A 12,680-nucleotide genomic window follows, 5' to 3' on the forward strand; every position below is an offset into this window, starting at 1 on the left:
GTTAAAATATATATTTATAATTTTAATAAATGACAAATTAAAAAGGCATGAACATTTTTTTTGTATCGAAAAAATATCAAACCGTGACACCAAAGTATCAAACCGAACCGTGAATTTTGTGTATCGTTTCACCCCTAGTAAAAATGATACCCGATGAATATAAACTTGAATCAATATCTGTAATAATTTTATAAGACAATAAAACAAAGATTTTAACTTTTATTTATATTTTTTAAGCTGCTTTTTGAAAGAGACCACCAAGTCTACTGATTTCAGGCTCAGAGATCCTGCGTCTGGAGGCAAAAACTCTTCTTTACGTCTCAACCATATATGCTGCACAGCCAGCATGCTGTGATCACATGACCTCAGGCACCTCCTGGGGATGTATGATTGGTGCTTCTCCATGCAGAGCTCTAAAAGTAAAAACCAGAATATTAAAGTGAACACTGACGTTAAGGGGGATCCGCTGGACCTGAATTAGGAGACTTTGTTATAAACCTGCTGAAATGACACATTTTAAGACAAACAATGATTTGATGAGTGTGACACGATGAAGCTCAACATGGCAACAGATTTGAAGTTATTTAAAAGCAGGAGCAAACCTGAAACTGAATGTGAGCATCCAGAGTGAAGGCTAAGTCAAAGGTTACCCAAAGGTTAGGTTTCACATAGGTTTGGCAGATATGGCAACAGGACCTAGATTGCCCGTGACCTTTGGGACAAATCTGACAGGGCCAGAAACAGACTTGTTTTTCCCTTCACTGAGGTGAAGAAAATTGTCAGCCATGTCTAAGCAACATCTGTAGATTTGTCCTGTTTAAAATAACATTAGCTCCTGTTTCCCCCTGGTAATAAAAAAGAACACTTAAGATTGTCATAAAGGGAGGATTTATTTCAGGACGGTTGTATTAGTTTGAACTAAAAAGCTGATATTTTGTCATTTGTTCTCAGGTTTCTCTGGTTTTAAAAACAAAACTCTCACACTCTTGAGAACACGACAACCTTTTCTTTTTCTTCATTTAAAAAAAAACAACACATTTTCAAACAGTTATGGGCAGAAAGTGAAATTAAAATCTGTTCTTTTCATATTTGTGTGTTTTGCTGCGTGAAGGTGTGGGCTGCTGCAGGTTGGCGACAGATTGTTGTTCATTAATGGGATCCCAACTGAAGATGGCACTTTGGAGGAAGCTCATCAGCTGCTCAGAGACTCTGCTCTGGCTAACAAGGTCACACTGGAGATTGAGTTCGATGTTGCAGGTATTGCACAGGAACGGTAACTTCATATTGTGAAATCGTATAAGCTTTTCCATTTTCCCTTTTAACGTTGTTCTAAATCTCAATCAGAGTCGGTGGTTCCCAGCAGCGGCACTTTCCATGTTAAACTCCCCAAACGGCGAGGGATGGAGCTGGGCCTCACCATCAGTGGTGGGTTTGTTGAATGCGAGACACCCAGAAGGGGGCAGTGTTGCTCAAAATGTTTGCAAACTCTCCCGTGAATCAATGTTCTGTGATCCATAAAAAGAGAGGGGGAAAAAAAGGCATGAAGCTCATACCTCATTACCTCTGAATAATACTGGCCTGTACCAACAGTCATCATTACCCTGTCTACTCTAACCATCTTTAAACAAAAAAAGACACAAGCAGGAAGCCGACATTGACAGGGCAACAAAACGAAAAGGAAACTAAGAGACTAAAGTGCTTAGTTAGTTAAACTGGTTTAATCGTCATATCTTGCTGCCTGAAATGTCAAAAAAATGTATTCTGTTTTTAACAGCGAGTAAAAAACCTGGCAAGCCCCTCATCATCTCTGACATCAGAAAAGGAAGCATTGCGCACAGGTATGTGCTGTCATTATGTTGAGCTCATAATGTTGAATGATTTATTAGTCCAGCTTTTTCAGGGCTGGGTCATACTGATTTTATTTTATTTTTTTAATAGAAGTCAAACTTCTAAGACTTCTCAACACTTCAGGCTGATCTAGGTTTTCTGGGGTTAGGTGGGATTATTCATTACAAAATTACATTTTGTCTATCCACTATATAACAAAAGCCTAATTGGATTGAGGTATAAAAACTGGATCAGTAGGCCACAGCAACTTCATTTCAAAAGGGCTCAGTGTTGAGTAGGCTGAGGGTGAGGTTACGGTCACCCCCAAGGATCCCACTGAGACATGAAGCTAATAGGATTCTGACAGTGAGTCGGGAGGAGTGGCCGGTCCCAGTTTAACAGTTGTGATCTTCTTGCTCTTGGGTCCTGCAGAACAGGCACTCTGGAGCCCGGAGACCGGCTGCTGGCCATCGACTCGGTGCGTCTGGAGAACTGCACAATGGAAGACGCGATGCATGTCTTGGAACAAGCAGAAGATATGGTCAAACTCCGAATCCAGAAAGATGAGGACAACATTGGTACACGAACCATTTAAAATACATTGCACTGTCGGAGATTAAACCAGATTATCCCATTAGTTGTTTGGTTTGATAGGGGTCCTGGTTTGATGTCAGATATTTGTCAGTTGGTCGCCCTCTAAACCTCTCGGGTGGTTTCATTTAATAATAATTTTTTTTAAAAATTACATGTGCTCCAGTTTATAAGAAAGTGAACCTGAAGAATAAAGGTCTCGACCCACTGTGTGAACCAGCGCATGACCACAGAGACTAACTGTTACCCTTATCTAGATCAGGAAACTCTTTGGTGCATGCAGGCAACCTCTCAAAGATTTGGGGTCACTTTGAAATGTCATTGCTTTGAAATGAAAAGCAGTTTGTTTCTCTTATCTGTGACAATAATATTGACCACACAGGAAATGACAATGAGTCTTGTCAGCAGTGAAGAGGTGACTCGGTGACGATTATGGCCTTCAAGGCAAGCAAAAAGGATAAAAAGGCAATTTGTCATTCTCCGCCAGTTATCTTAATCTTTTTACTTTATTGGCCAGTGTCAACATTTCTCTCAAACTCATGTTCCACATTTTCATGGATCATTAGTTGTTGCTCATGAAATACTCGATCGGTTTTATGCTAGATTTACAAAAGCAAACAAACATAAAAATGTGGTTTCATTTCATAAACAACAGTTGAGTGACCTCAAACTCTTCTGTGGTGCATTTCTGGAAAAAAGAAGCTCGTGTCTCACATACCCAGAGCCCGTGCTGGCTGACTGGTTCTTACACTGGAAAAGTTCCAGTTCTAATATTGTACGGTTTAATTTTTAATGTGAATACTTCCTATTATCAGTCGTTCTTTTGATAATTTGTTTTAAACAATTTATTGTAAGTCTTCATATCTTGAGTGTACATTATCCTCTGTCCTTGCATGCTGTAGATGAGTTGGAAATGTCAGGCTCCATAATCTACACAGTGGAGTTGAAGAGATATAACGGACCACTGGGCATCACTATTTCTGGCACAGAGGAGCCCTTTGATCCCATCGTCATTTCTGGCCTCACCAAGAAAGGCCTGGCTGAGAGGTGAGTGAAGGGCAGGGCGTGACATGTGGAGCTGCAGGGGGGGTTCAAGGTAGTAGTACAAGAAAATGGTGCTGCATTGACCTTAAGCCAGGTCCTCTCTTGAGTTGCCTCTTTTTTTTTTTTTTTCTTTCCTAATAAATGAGACAGTAAACAATGGCTGGCTAGTTTTTTTTTGTTTTGTTTTCCTGTAACAAGACGCCTCTTTGTTTCTGTCTGGGTCAGCATGCTGGCAGCCTGACAGCTCTCCTGGCCATCTCTGTTGGTACTGTCTGGTAGATCTCTGCTTCATCTGCTCTTCTAAATCTGCAGGACTGGAGCCATCCATATAGGGGACCGAGTCCTAGCCATCAATGGTGTCAGCCTGAAAGGAAAGCCACTGAGTGAGGCCATTCATCTCCTGCAGATGGCTGGGGAGTCAGTCACCCTCAAGATCAAGAAACAAGCTGATCGTATATATATTTTCGTTTGTTTTTCATTGTTAGGAGAAGAGAATGAACCAAATTTTACTTTAATCGTTTTATGGATCTGAGACATTATTCCTAAGTAGATCCTTTATTTTATTTTTTTTAAATTCTGGGGCTTTTAAAGTCCCTCTTTGCGTGAAGCAAATTCTTTTCAAATCTTTACAAAACACCTTGTTGTCAAAGGAATTAAGAGATGAGGGACACAAAAGGCAGAAAATAAATGCTTCTGCTGTGGAAGTGTTGCAGTGTTTTACTCAGGTGGTGTGAAAAAGTGCACATCTTGTTTCATGCCAGCTCACTGTCCATTCCCAGAGTCTGACGGCCGGCGGCCTTTAGAAAGAGAAGCTGCGTTTTTGAGCGACACAGAGGATGATCTGACAGACTCCCAGAAGACCAGTAAACACTCAGAGCTCTACTCTGCCACTATACCCAGTATAGACTCTGCCATGAGTTCCTGGGATAGCTCGGGGTTTGATGCAGGCTACAGTAGCCAAGGTGAAATCTAATGTTCACGAGCAGTCTTCAGATAAACCACATTCTCCTGCACATCTAATGAGATTTTTTTTTCTTCTCTTCATTTAGGGACATATCTTCACAAAGGATCCGATATACTGCTCAACCCAAATGAGTGGAGGCGCACAAAGCACAGGAGCCAAACCACTTCCAGTTCTGCAGGCCTAGTCCACCACACCTCATTGTATGATGGGAGATTCACAGAGGATGAGTGGGACAAGATACCTGGGTAAGTACAGAGGCCCTGAGGTCCATCCCAGACATTTAGTTTGGTGAATGTCTGAGGGTGGGTGATGCTGGTGCAGTTGAACAGGAACAGCATTAAACACAGTATTAGCAAATAAAATTTAAAAATCAGTATTTTTAACTGGATGAATCTGTCAGGACTGGCTTTGTGTGTGTGCAATGTGTCAGGTTGCAGCTCAAATATCTTTATTCAGTAACATGACAACACCCAAACCCACCTCATCTGTCAAACATGTGCAGTTGTTTTTGCTCTTGTGCTGCGTGGTCACACACCTTGGTGGCTTCTTGTTTCCGACATCTTTGTCAGTTTAGCTTTAAGTGGTTTTCTTAATTCAATAATATGTTGTATAAGCAAACTCTCCTGTGATGTTTCCTTTCCCTGATCGTTAAGGTCACTGACAAAAGTGCATTCTGGATTATTTTGTCATTTTGTGTTGTATGCCTTCATGTTTTTGTGCTTTTTCCAAACTGTCCTTTTCTCTTCTTTCTCAGGTATTCTCTCTCTCATCTGCTTTACTAACTGCCCACAAGCTCTTTGGTGTTTCACATGTGTACATCTTTTTCTGTCACCCCTGTCCGTATACAAAAAAACGTTTCCTCAGAAAAACATCCAAAGAGCCCAAGGATCAGCCTTATCTGTCTCGTCACACTTCTTCTTCTTTTTTTTTTTTTCTTTTTCCCCCTGAACTTTTATGTCATGTGCTTTAGATTTCCTGCTTTTTTGGGGGGGTGACGTCACTTTGTGAATTTGAAGTCTTTATCTTAATCTAATGGACTCCTGCGGCTTTTGAGCTGTTACAAGAGAAAGATTTTACATTGAACCCTCACTGTGGTCCTGAGAGATTCTCAGAAGGACTCTTCAGCTTTGCAGCCCCAAAAAAAAACTGCATTTCCCATGCTGCCTCTGTATGCAGCACCAACAATCCAGACTGCAGGACTGCTCTCATGCTTTGGTTCCTGCATTGTCATAGATTTGTCAGCCCCCCTCGTTGCCATGGCACCCTGAACCAGGAAGACAGCTTCTGGTCCCAGGCTCTGCAGGACCTCGAGACCTGCGGCCAGTCAGAGATTCTCAGGGAGCTGGAGGTAGGCCCGCCTGTTATCTCCATCCCCCTTCTGTTTCAGTTTCCTCTCTAGCTTTGTCCTACTTGTGTACTCTCAGACTTGCATTGGCCTAAATGAACATGCCAGATGAAGCATTACGATAACCATCATCGCTATAATCTGTTATTAAATCTGACAAGGCAAGCTGGGCACCTGCTGCCATGCTGACTGCAGAAGGCTTTTGCACAATGCCTTGGCCTCTAATCTATGTGTGTGAATCTAAATAAGTCTTTGTTCCTTTTAAATCATTTATTTTTTTAAACAAATGTTCTAATAATCCCTCTCTTGTCTTTCAGGCATCCATGACGGGTAGCGCTCTTAGTCTGTACCTAGATGAGACCAAAACAAATGAAGACTCAGTGTTTCCCTCTGAAATAAGTCCAATCAAGAGGGAAGGAAGCCATGGAGAAACTCTAAACAAAAGCAAACTGAACATGTCAACTGGAGCCGGAGATGTTTCATCCAGGGTCAAAGGCGACAACTCTGAAAATTTGCTCCCTACAGCTCTGGCACTGCACAAGGTGACAAAAAGGGTCATGAAATAATTATTTAATTTGAAAAAAAAAAGTTATTCTTAACGCTGTACAGTAATTACAGGTTGCGCGCGTGTGTGTGTGTGCGCCTCGTGTCGTTGTCGTCGTTGTTTTCGTCCCAGCCTTTCTTGCCCCATAGAAAGTTTTGACACTTGTTGTTGCCATCATATTAAAAATTTGCTATTTTTTTGGTGAAATTGTAAAATGTTTAAACATTAGAAATGTTTTGTATCCTCTACTGTGAATAAAATACAGGTTTGTGAGATTTGCAAATCATTGCATTCTGCTTTTATTTGCATTTCACACAGCATCCCAAAATTTGTGGAGTTTGGGTTGTATGTGAGAGATCAGCTACTCTAACTTTGGATATCTCATCACACGTTCTGGTACATGAGACAATTTTTCATGAAAATCAAAGTTTAAATACAGTATGTCAAAGACTTTGCATTTACAAAATTAATACCTACATTGGTATCTTGCGTGTTATCCGATTTGCAGGTTTTAAACTTGAGCTGTAGTAATAGGCCTGCCAGTGCACGCACACTTGATGAACATGGTACAGCATGTTCTGTAAAAATCGGTGTGTAATGCGTGTTTATCTCTTCTACGTGACTTACCTCGTCGGGACTGGCACATGAGACAAATTCATGTGATGCTTTACCTGAGCATCTGTGAAACTTGTGACTACACGCCCACTGAGAAGTCTGTTTGGCGTCATATATGCATCGCACCATGACTGGGAGTAATAGAGGGCATCAGTCCTGCAGTGTGGAAATTAACAATATTTTTAGTTGACACAACCTATATGCTATCATGGAAAAATCACCAAGTACAAGCTTAAACCTGCTTTATTTGGTTATGGTTAAAGCTGCCGACCTTGTTTTAGGGAACATGGAAATTGAGAAACAAAGAGCCATGTGGCTGTGGGCATTGTAATTGTTTAGTCTTTACACAGGGAGTGGACACAATAAAAGACACCATGTACAGTCCAGAGCCAGGTCAGCTGTTTAAACTAGTTTCCATTCTTAAGTTATTGTCGGGTGTCCGGTTGCTTAGTTTAGCATTATGTACAAACAGAAAATGATCTCATCTAACTCTTTGAAAGGCAGTGCTTAATGCCAAGTACCAAAATATCTTGCAAAACGTTTTCCAGAGAAGTGATCACCAAGAAACAATAGCTTTTCCGTGTCTCATTCAGACACTCTACTTTGATGTTTCCCTTGTCAAGAAAATGTTTAATGTCAAAGTCGCCTTATGACTCAACTGTCAATGTCAGACCTGAGTTGTTTGGTTGGGGGTGGGGGGGTTGTTACCTCTGCTTCACCTAAAGGCATACAAATATTTCTGTAGTGTTTTATTTTTCTTCACAAAAATCTATAGCTGGAGTACATCTTTCAAAGCCAATGAGGAAAAAGGTTCCAAATGCTGAAGAATGTTTTATCTATGACTACAATTTGCCCTCTGTTTATAGGTGACTATAAGAAAGGATCGCGAAAGCCGTGACTTTGGTTTCAGTGTGTCAGACGGGCTGCTGGAAAAGGGTGTCTACGTGAATATGATCCGGCCTGATGGCCCAGCTGACCAAGCAGGGTTGAAACCTTTTGACCGCATTCTTCAGGTACTGTTTGCCTTTACAAAAAGGAAAGGGGGGAAAAAAAGTTTCACATGCTGGAAAATGCGTTTGTTTTTTTGGGGGTTTTTGCAGCAAGTTGGGTGAGAACACTGAGACGTTTCATTTACACTCACCAGCTGCGTTGTTAGATACACCTTGATTATTCAGCCCTGCACCCCACTCTGCAACTTCTCTCTTCCAGTGATGCCCCCAAAACCCTCCATAGTGACCATGTCTGCTCCCAGACCATCAAAAAATAAACCAAAAATCTGCAAATAATGTTTTAAGCATAAAAATTCACAAACGACAAATTCGCAGCAAGGTGAATATGCTTAAGTGAATCACTGTCGAATCAAAGCACAGGCCACAGAGGAGTGGCAGCAATTTTTCATTCCAGCTTATTGACTAGCCAAAGACAGTCATCGGAAAGCAACACTCTTGGGATTAGAAACATGACGTGGCATTACCTTGACCTCCAGTAACACTGTGAGGAATCCTGAAGTTGTTTTTGATGAGGATATGCTGTTCAAGGCTAATATTTTAAAAAAGGAAAAAAAAAACAGGAAAAAAAAGCTTGTCTTCATATTAAATTCAGAATTAAACTTATAATCTTTCTCCACGTGCAAGGTCACAAATACTCCCATTTTATCCTAAAGATCTCCTAGTGTTATGTCACAGCAAAACAGTGCTTATAGTTGCTGGAGTATTTAAAAGTAGAATGGGAGGCAGAGCCTTCAGCTTTCAGGCCTCTCTTCTGTGGAACCAGCTTCCAGTTTGGAATTTGGGAGACAGGGAAACCACTTTACTTTAAGCATTAGGGGTGGATGAGGTCATCCTGAAACCTCCCTCAGTTACACTGCAAAAGACTTAGGCTCCTAAGGGATCCCACTGAGTGTTTCCTCTTTACTCTGTTGCTACTGTTTATACACCACTTTGCATTTCATCATTAGTTGTTTTTATGAAATAATAGCTCTCGTCCACCAAATGACTCTTTCAGGGAAAAGAAGTGTGTACTGAATAGTAAAAGAACTGGTTGTCATTTCCCAGGTGAACCGTGTAAGGACCAGGGACTTGGACTGTTGTCTAACTGTGCCCTTAATTATGGAGGCCGGAGACAGCCTGGAATTGGTCATTAGCAGGAATCCACTGGCAGCAGCAGACGCAGAGCTGCCAAACGACTGTGACGACCCCTCAAACTCACTGTTCTGCTTCCCCAACCACGGGAACAACATAGTTGCCCTCTGACCACAAAGAGAGATTCTAACTCTGCAGTATAGGGGACCTCTCTTGAACACACACATCACGTGGTTAAGCCCGTCACATTGTACCTCTCAGACACACCTTCACACTCATTTTCAGCACTCAGCGCACATCCACAGACTCAACCACTTTCTTCCCCTGAAAGCATCGCTCTCTGTCTCACAAAGTCACAAGTGCATGTGTTCACAATTGCCAGTTTTAGTCACTGTGTTCACATGATGCAGTTCAGGGGAGGCTCTGGCTTAAGGGCAGACTCCCCCACCCATTCCACCTCCACAGGCAAAGCCACATGCAGGCTTATATAACAAGGGAGTCATAGTGTCTGACGGAGCCAGGATGTCAAATACACAAGCCTCGGTTCTAGAGAGGCTCGAATGCTCAATGCATTCACTGCACAAGTTACCGTTTTCTTTAATAGGTTTTCTCATTCAAGGACCAAAAACCTAGCTCTGTATTTCATTTACACATTTGCAAATAGAAGCCCCAAATACAGTATTTCATGTGCATGTAAAACAGTCATACAGAGACACAAAGGTGCGAGTAGGCTCGAGATTCAAGGAATGTTGCACCTATTTGAGTTATTTCACCCATGACTTGGCTCACTGCCCTCGTTTCCAGTCTCTACTCCACACTGCCTGCCCTAGAGATGGGACAGTGCCTCCAAATAGACAAATGCTGTCTGATACTTGTGAGTATCATTAGCCACATTTTAAATTCCCTTATGTTAATGTCACAAATTCATAGAAAGGCACTTAATTCTTAGTTTTTAGTAATTTCATTGCTTCCGAATCACCCTAGATATCATGCTTTATTTATTTATTTTTCTGTTGACAGATTTTCAGTTTCACAACATTTGCATTTTTCTTTTTTATTTGCGGCACCACATTTGCACCATTCCACTTTTAAGAGTTCCTATGTTCACATTTTTCACATTACTGTATGACTTTGCATGTGGCATTGCACCAGAATGACTTGGGCACTGATGCTTCCTCAAGTGAATTACACCTTTTCCAAAAAGGAGGATGAAAAGTGTTTCATTCATCTCACTCAGCTGGCTATCAGGTTATTTTTCTCTGAAGTTCCTACCAATATGTGTAAGCATGTTAAGCATGCATATGACTTGTGCGGTGAGTAAGTCACTCCATAATACGTATTGGAGTGTTATCAGTTTCCTTCAGCAGGATCATGAGCGCTTATCAACATGACACTGTTTTTATAAAAGCCTCTGAAGGAAATGTGACCTGCTGATTAAGCAGACTGCCTGGAAACAAGCATTTGTTTCACTGGGTGTGTTTGGCTCATGTGAACGTGTTTTGAGTTGGTCTGTAGGTTTCTCATAACGGGAAATTGCATCAGAGTCATCTGTGAGGCTGTAACCTCTTAATTTAAATTAAATGTCATATTTTTACAGTGGCCTGTTTTTAAGGTTTTACAGTAATTTATGCGTTGCCCCTTTTATTATAGCGTAAAATGTCATGTATGCAGTGCTTTATTTTTATTGACATGCACATCGCATGGTGTCTTGATGTAAGCTGTGATGCTGAATGTGATTTTTTTTTTTTTTTTGATTTTTTTTAATTTTTTTATAAAACATCTACATCCTCCCCAAATATGTCAGGTATCATTTCACAAGAACTTGAAAAATGTATTGGATATTTTATTTTTTTGTTTAATTTATTAAGTAAGAAATGTATTTCTTTTTATGACAATAAAGTTATGAGATTACAGTTGACTGATTTCTGGTTTGTGGTCGTTAATTTGATTGTCCCCGTGTGTTTGCATTAAAGCAATGAGTTACCATGACCTGGTTAACACTTGTACTTCAAGATGATTCAGGTTAATTCCTTGACACAGTGGGGACAACAATAAAATGACTGAGAAAATCCAAGTCTCTCCTAATGTTGCCCTTACTGCTAAATTACAAATATTGGAATGCTAACCATGAGTTCAGATGTTGAACATGGAAAACTTATGTTAGTATTTAATTTATGTAGACGATGCAATTTCTCAATCCAGAAGCTAACATAGTGTCTGAAACTTGCATTCTTTTTAATGGCTACTAGGGGCTAATAGCGAAAAGAGTTCTCATCCTATTGAGGGTTTGCAGACATGTGACCACTATGTAATGTTAACTTACTGATGTGTATTACTGAGTATTGTTATGGTTGTAGGTTGAATGAAATTGAAGGACTACGTTACAATTTTCAGTTTTTCTGTGAAAACTGAAAATTGTAAAGCAAACCACAAATGGAGCCTGTTTGCCTGAAAAGTTTGCACTGTGCCTCCGTGATTCAGCCAACATGTTTCAAAAGGCGAAGTTCCATTTGCAGTTACGACCCCTAGGCTAGTTAGCAAGTATTTGCAGGTAAACATTAAAACCTTTGCCACAGTTGCCAATCGGTTAGCAACTGGAGGATTTTTGGTGAAGTACCTTCTTTTCAACCAATTTCATCCAACAAGAGCCACCAACTTCCAGGAACCACTACCAGCCAGTCAGGGAATACGCGTTTCCCGAGCATCCAGTGGTTGCATCACTTCCAAGATGGTGGACAATTCTTGAGTAATACGAAAGACGTCAAATCAGAGACCTCAAGAGAAGTCCTACAGAAATCCAATGTTTGATTAAATCACTTTTTTTTTCTTTTTTTTTTTAAATCTCAAACGTACTCTGTTTGAGAAGAGAGGATTATCTGGAGTATACAAACCACCTGTGATTGACAAGTATCACATGTCGGTTGCACATTCATCCATTTTCTCCTGCTTATCCAATCAAGGTCACAGTAGGACTGGAGTCTATCCCATTTCCCAAGGCAAATGTCCAGGATACACCCTGGACAGTTCGCCCATTGCAGGGCTATCCTGTGACGGTCACGGCTACACCAATTGTTGAATTGCCAATTAATCTAACAAGCATATCTTAGGACTGTGGGAGGAAGCCGTGGAACACGAAGGGAACCGTGCAGGCTTCACACTGCTAGCCGGGTTCAAACCCAGGACCCCCCTTGCTGTGAGGCAATAGTGTTAAGCACTGGGCCAAACCTGAAAATGTAAAATGAATTCTAGTCATTTCCATTTATGGAGAATTTGACTATGAGCCAATAAACGTGCAAATACTCAGCAACCGCTGGAGTAAGAATCTTTTTGACTTTTTGCAATTAAGTGAGCAAGATTAATACTTTTATTAAGGATATTTTTTATAGTTCATATAAATATGTTACTAAGATTAAGTGCTAAAAAAAAATATGCAGCAAATAAAAAAAGATTTGTTTTTACTGTTCTGTTGAAATTTAAAAGAAGAGTGAACAGAAAAAGAGGGAAAGAAAAGAAGATGAAATCAATATACAGGGAGGCCTGGGCCTGGGCCCCTACAGTAGTCTTTTGGCATATGGGTTGCCTCTTCAACTCAGTGATTCATACTGGCGCCCTCATGCTATACCTTTTTCTAAGCGAGTAAACATCCTATTGCTTAAGGTGATTAAATTC

At 40.7% G+C, this 12,680-nt stretch overlaps 1 protein-coding gene across 5 annotated transcripts in view; it reads left to right on the plus strand.

Moving 5' to 3' along the window:
• Positions 1-10,877, plus strand: part of LOC102209486 (glutamate receptor-interacting protein 2-like) — a 33,468-nt gene extending 22,591 nt beyond the window's left edge. For 4 of the 5 annotated variants that reach the window (XM_005740477.2, XM_005740478.2, XM_005740479.2 and 1 more), the window contains exons 13-24: positions 1,112-1,257; positions 1,345-1,425; positions 1,775-1,838; positions 2,260-2,405; positions 3,321-3,465; positions 3,775-3,914; positions 4,242-4,424; positions 4,512-4,671; positions 5,660-5,774; positions 6,089-6,313; positions 7,797-7,943; positions 8,985-10,877. In XM_005740477.2, coding sequence (XP_005740534.1) covers positions 1,112-1,257; positions 1,345-1,425; positions 1,775-1,838; positions 2,260-2,405; positions 3,321-3,465; positions 3,775-3,914; positions 4,242-4,424; positions 4,512-4,671; positions 5,660-5,774; positions 6,089-6,313; positions 7,797-7,943; positions 8,985-9,182 — 1,750 coding nt within the window. In that variant the 3' untranslated portion in view covers positions 9,183-10,877. Of the gene's footprint in view, positions 1-1,111; positions 1,258-1,344; positions 1,426-1,774; positions 1,839-2,259; positions 2,406-3,320; positions 3,466-3,774; positions 3,915-4,241; positions 4,425-4,511; positions 4,672-5,180; positions 5,632-5,659; positions 5,775-6,088; positions 6,314-7,796; positions 7,944-8,984 lie in introns of those variants that run through there. The other variant, XM_005740480.2, reaches the window with a different exon arrangement.
• Positions 10,878-12,680: the final 1,803 nt, after the last annotated feature.

This window comes from Pundamilia nyererei, unplaced genomic scaffold, assembly GCF_000239375.1.
Source record: "Pundamilia nyererei isolate P.nyererei 1_Seehausen unplaced genomic scaffold, PunNye1.0 scaffold00100, whole genome shotgun sequence".
In the NCBI taxonomy this organism is placed as follows: Eukaryota; Metazoa; Chordata; class Actinopteri; order Cichliformes; family Cichlidae; genus Pundamilia; species Pundamilia nyererei.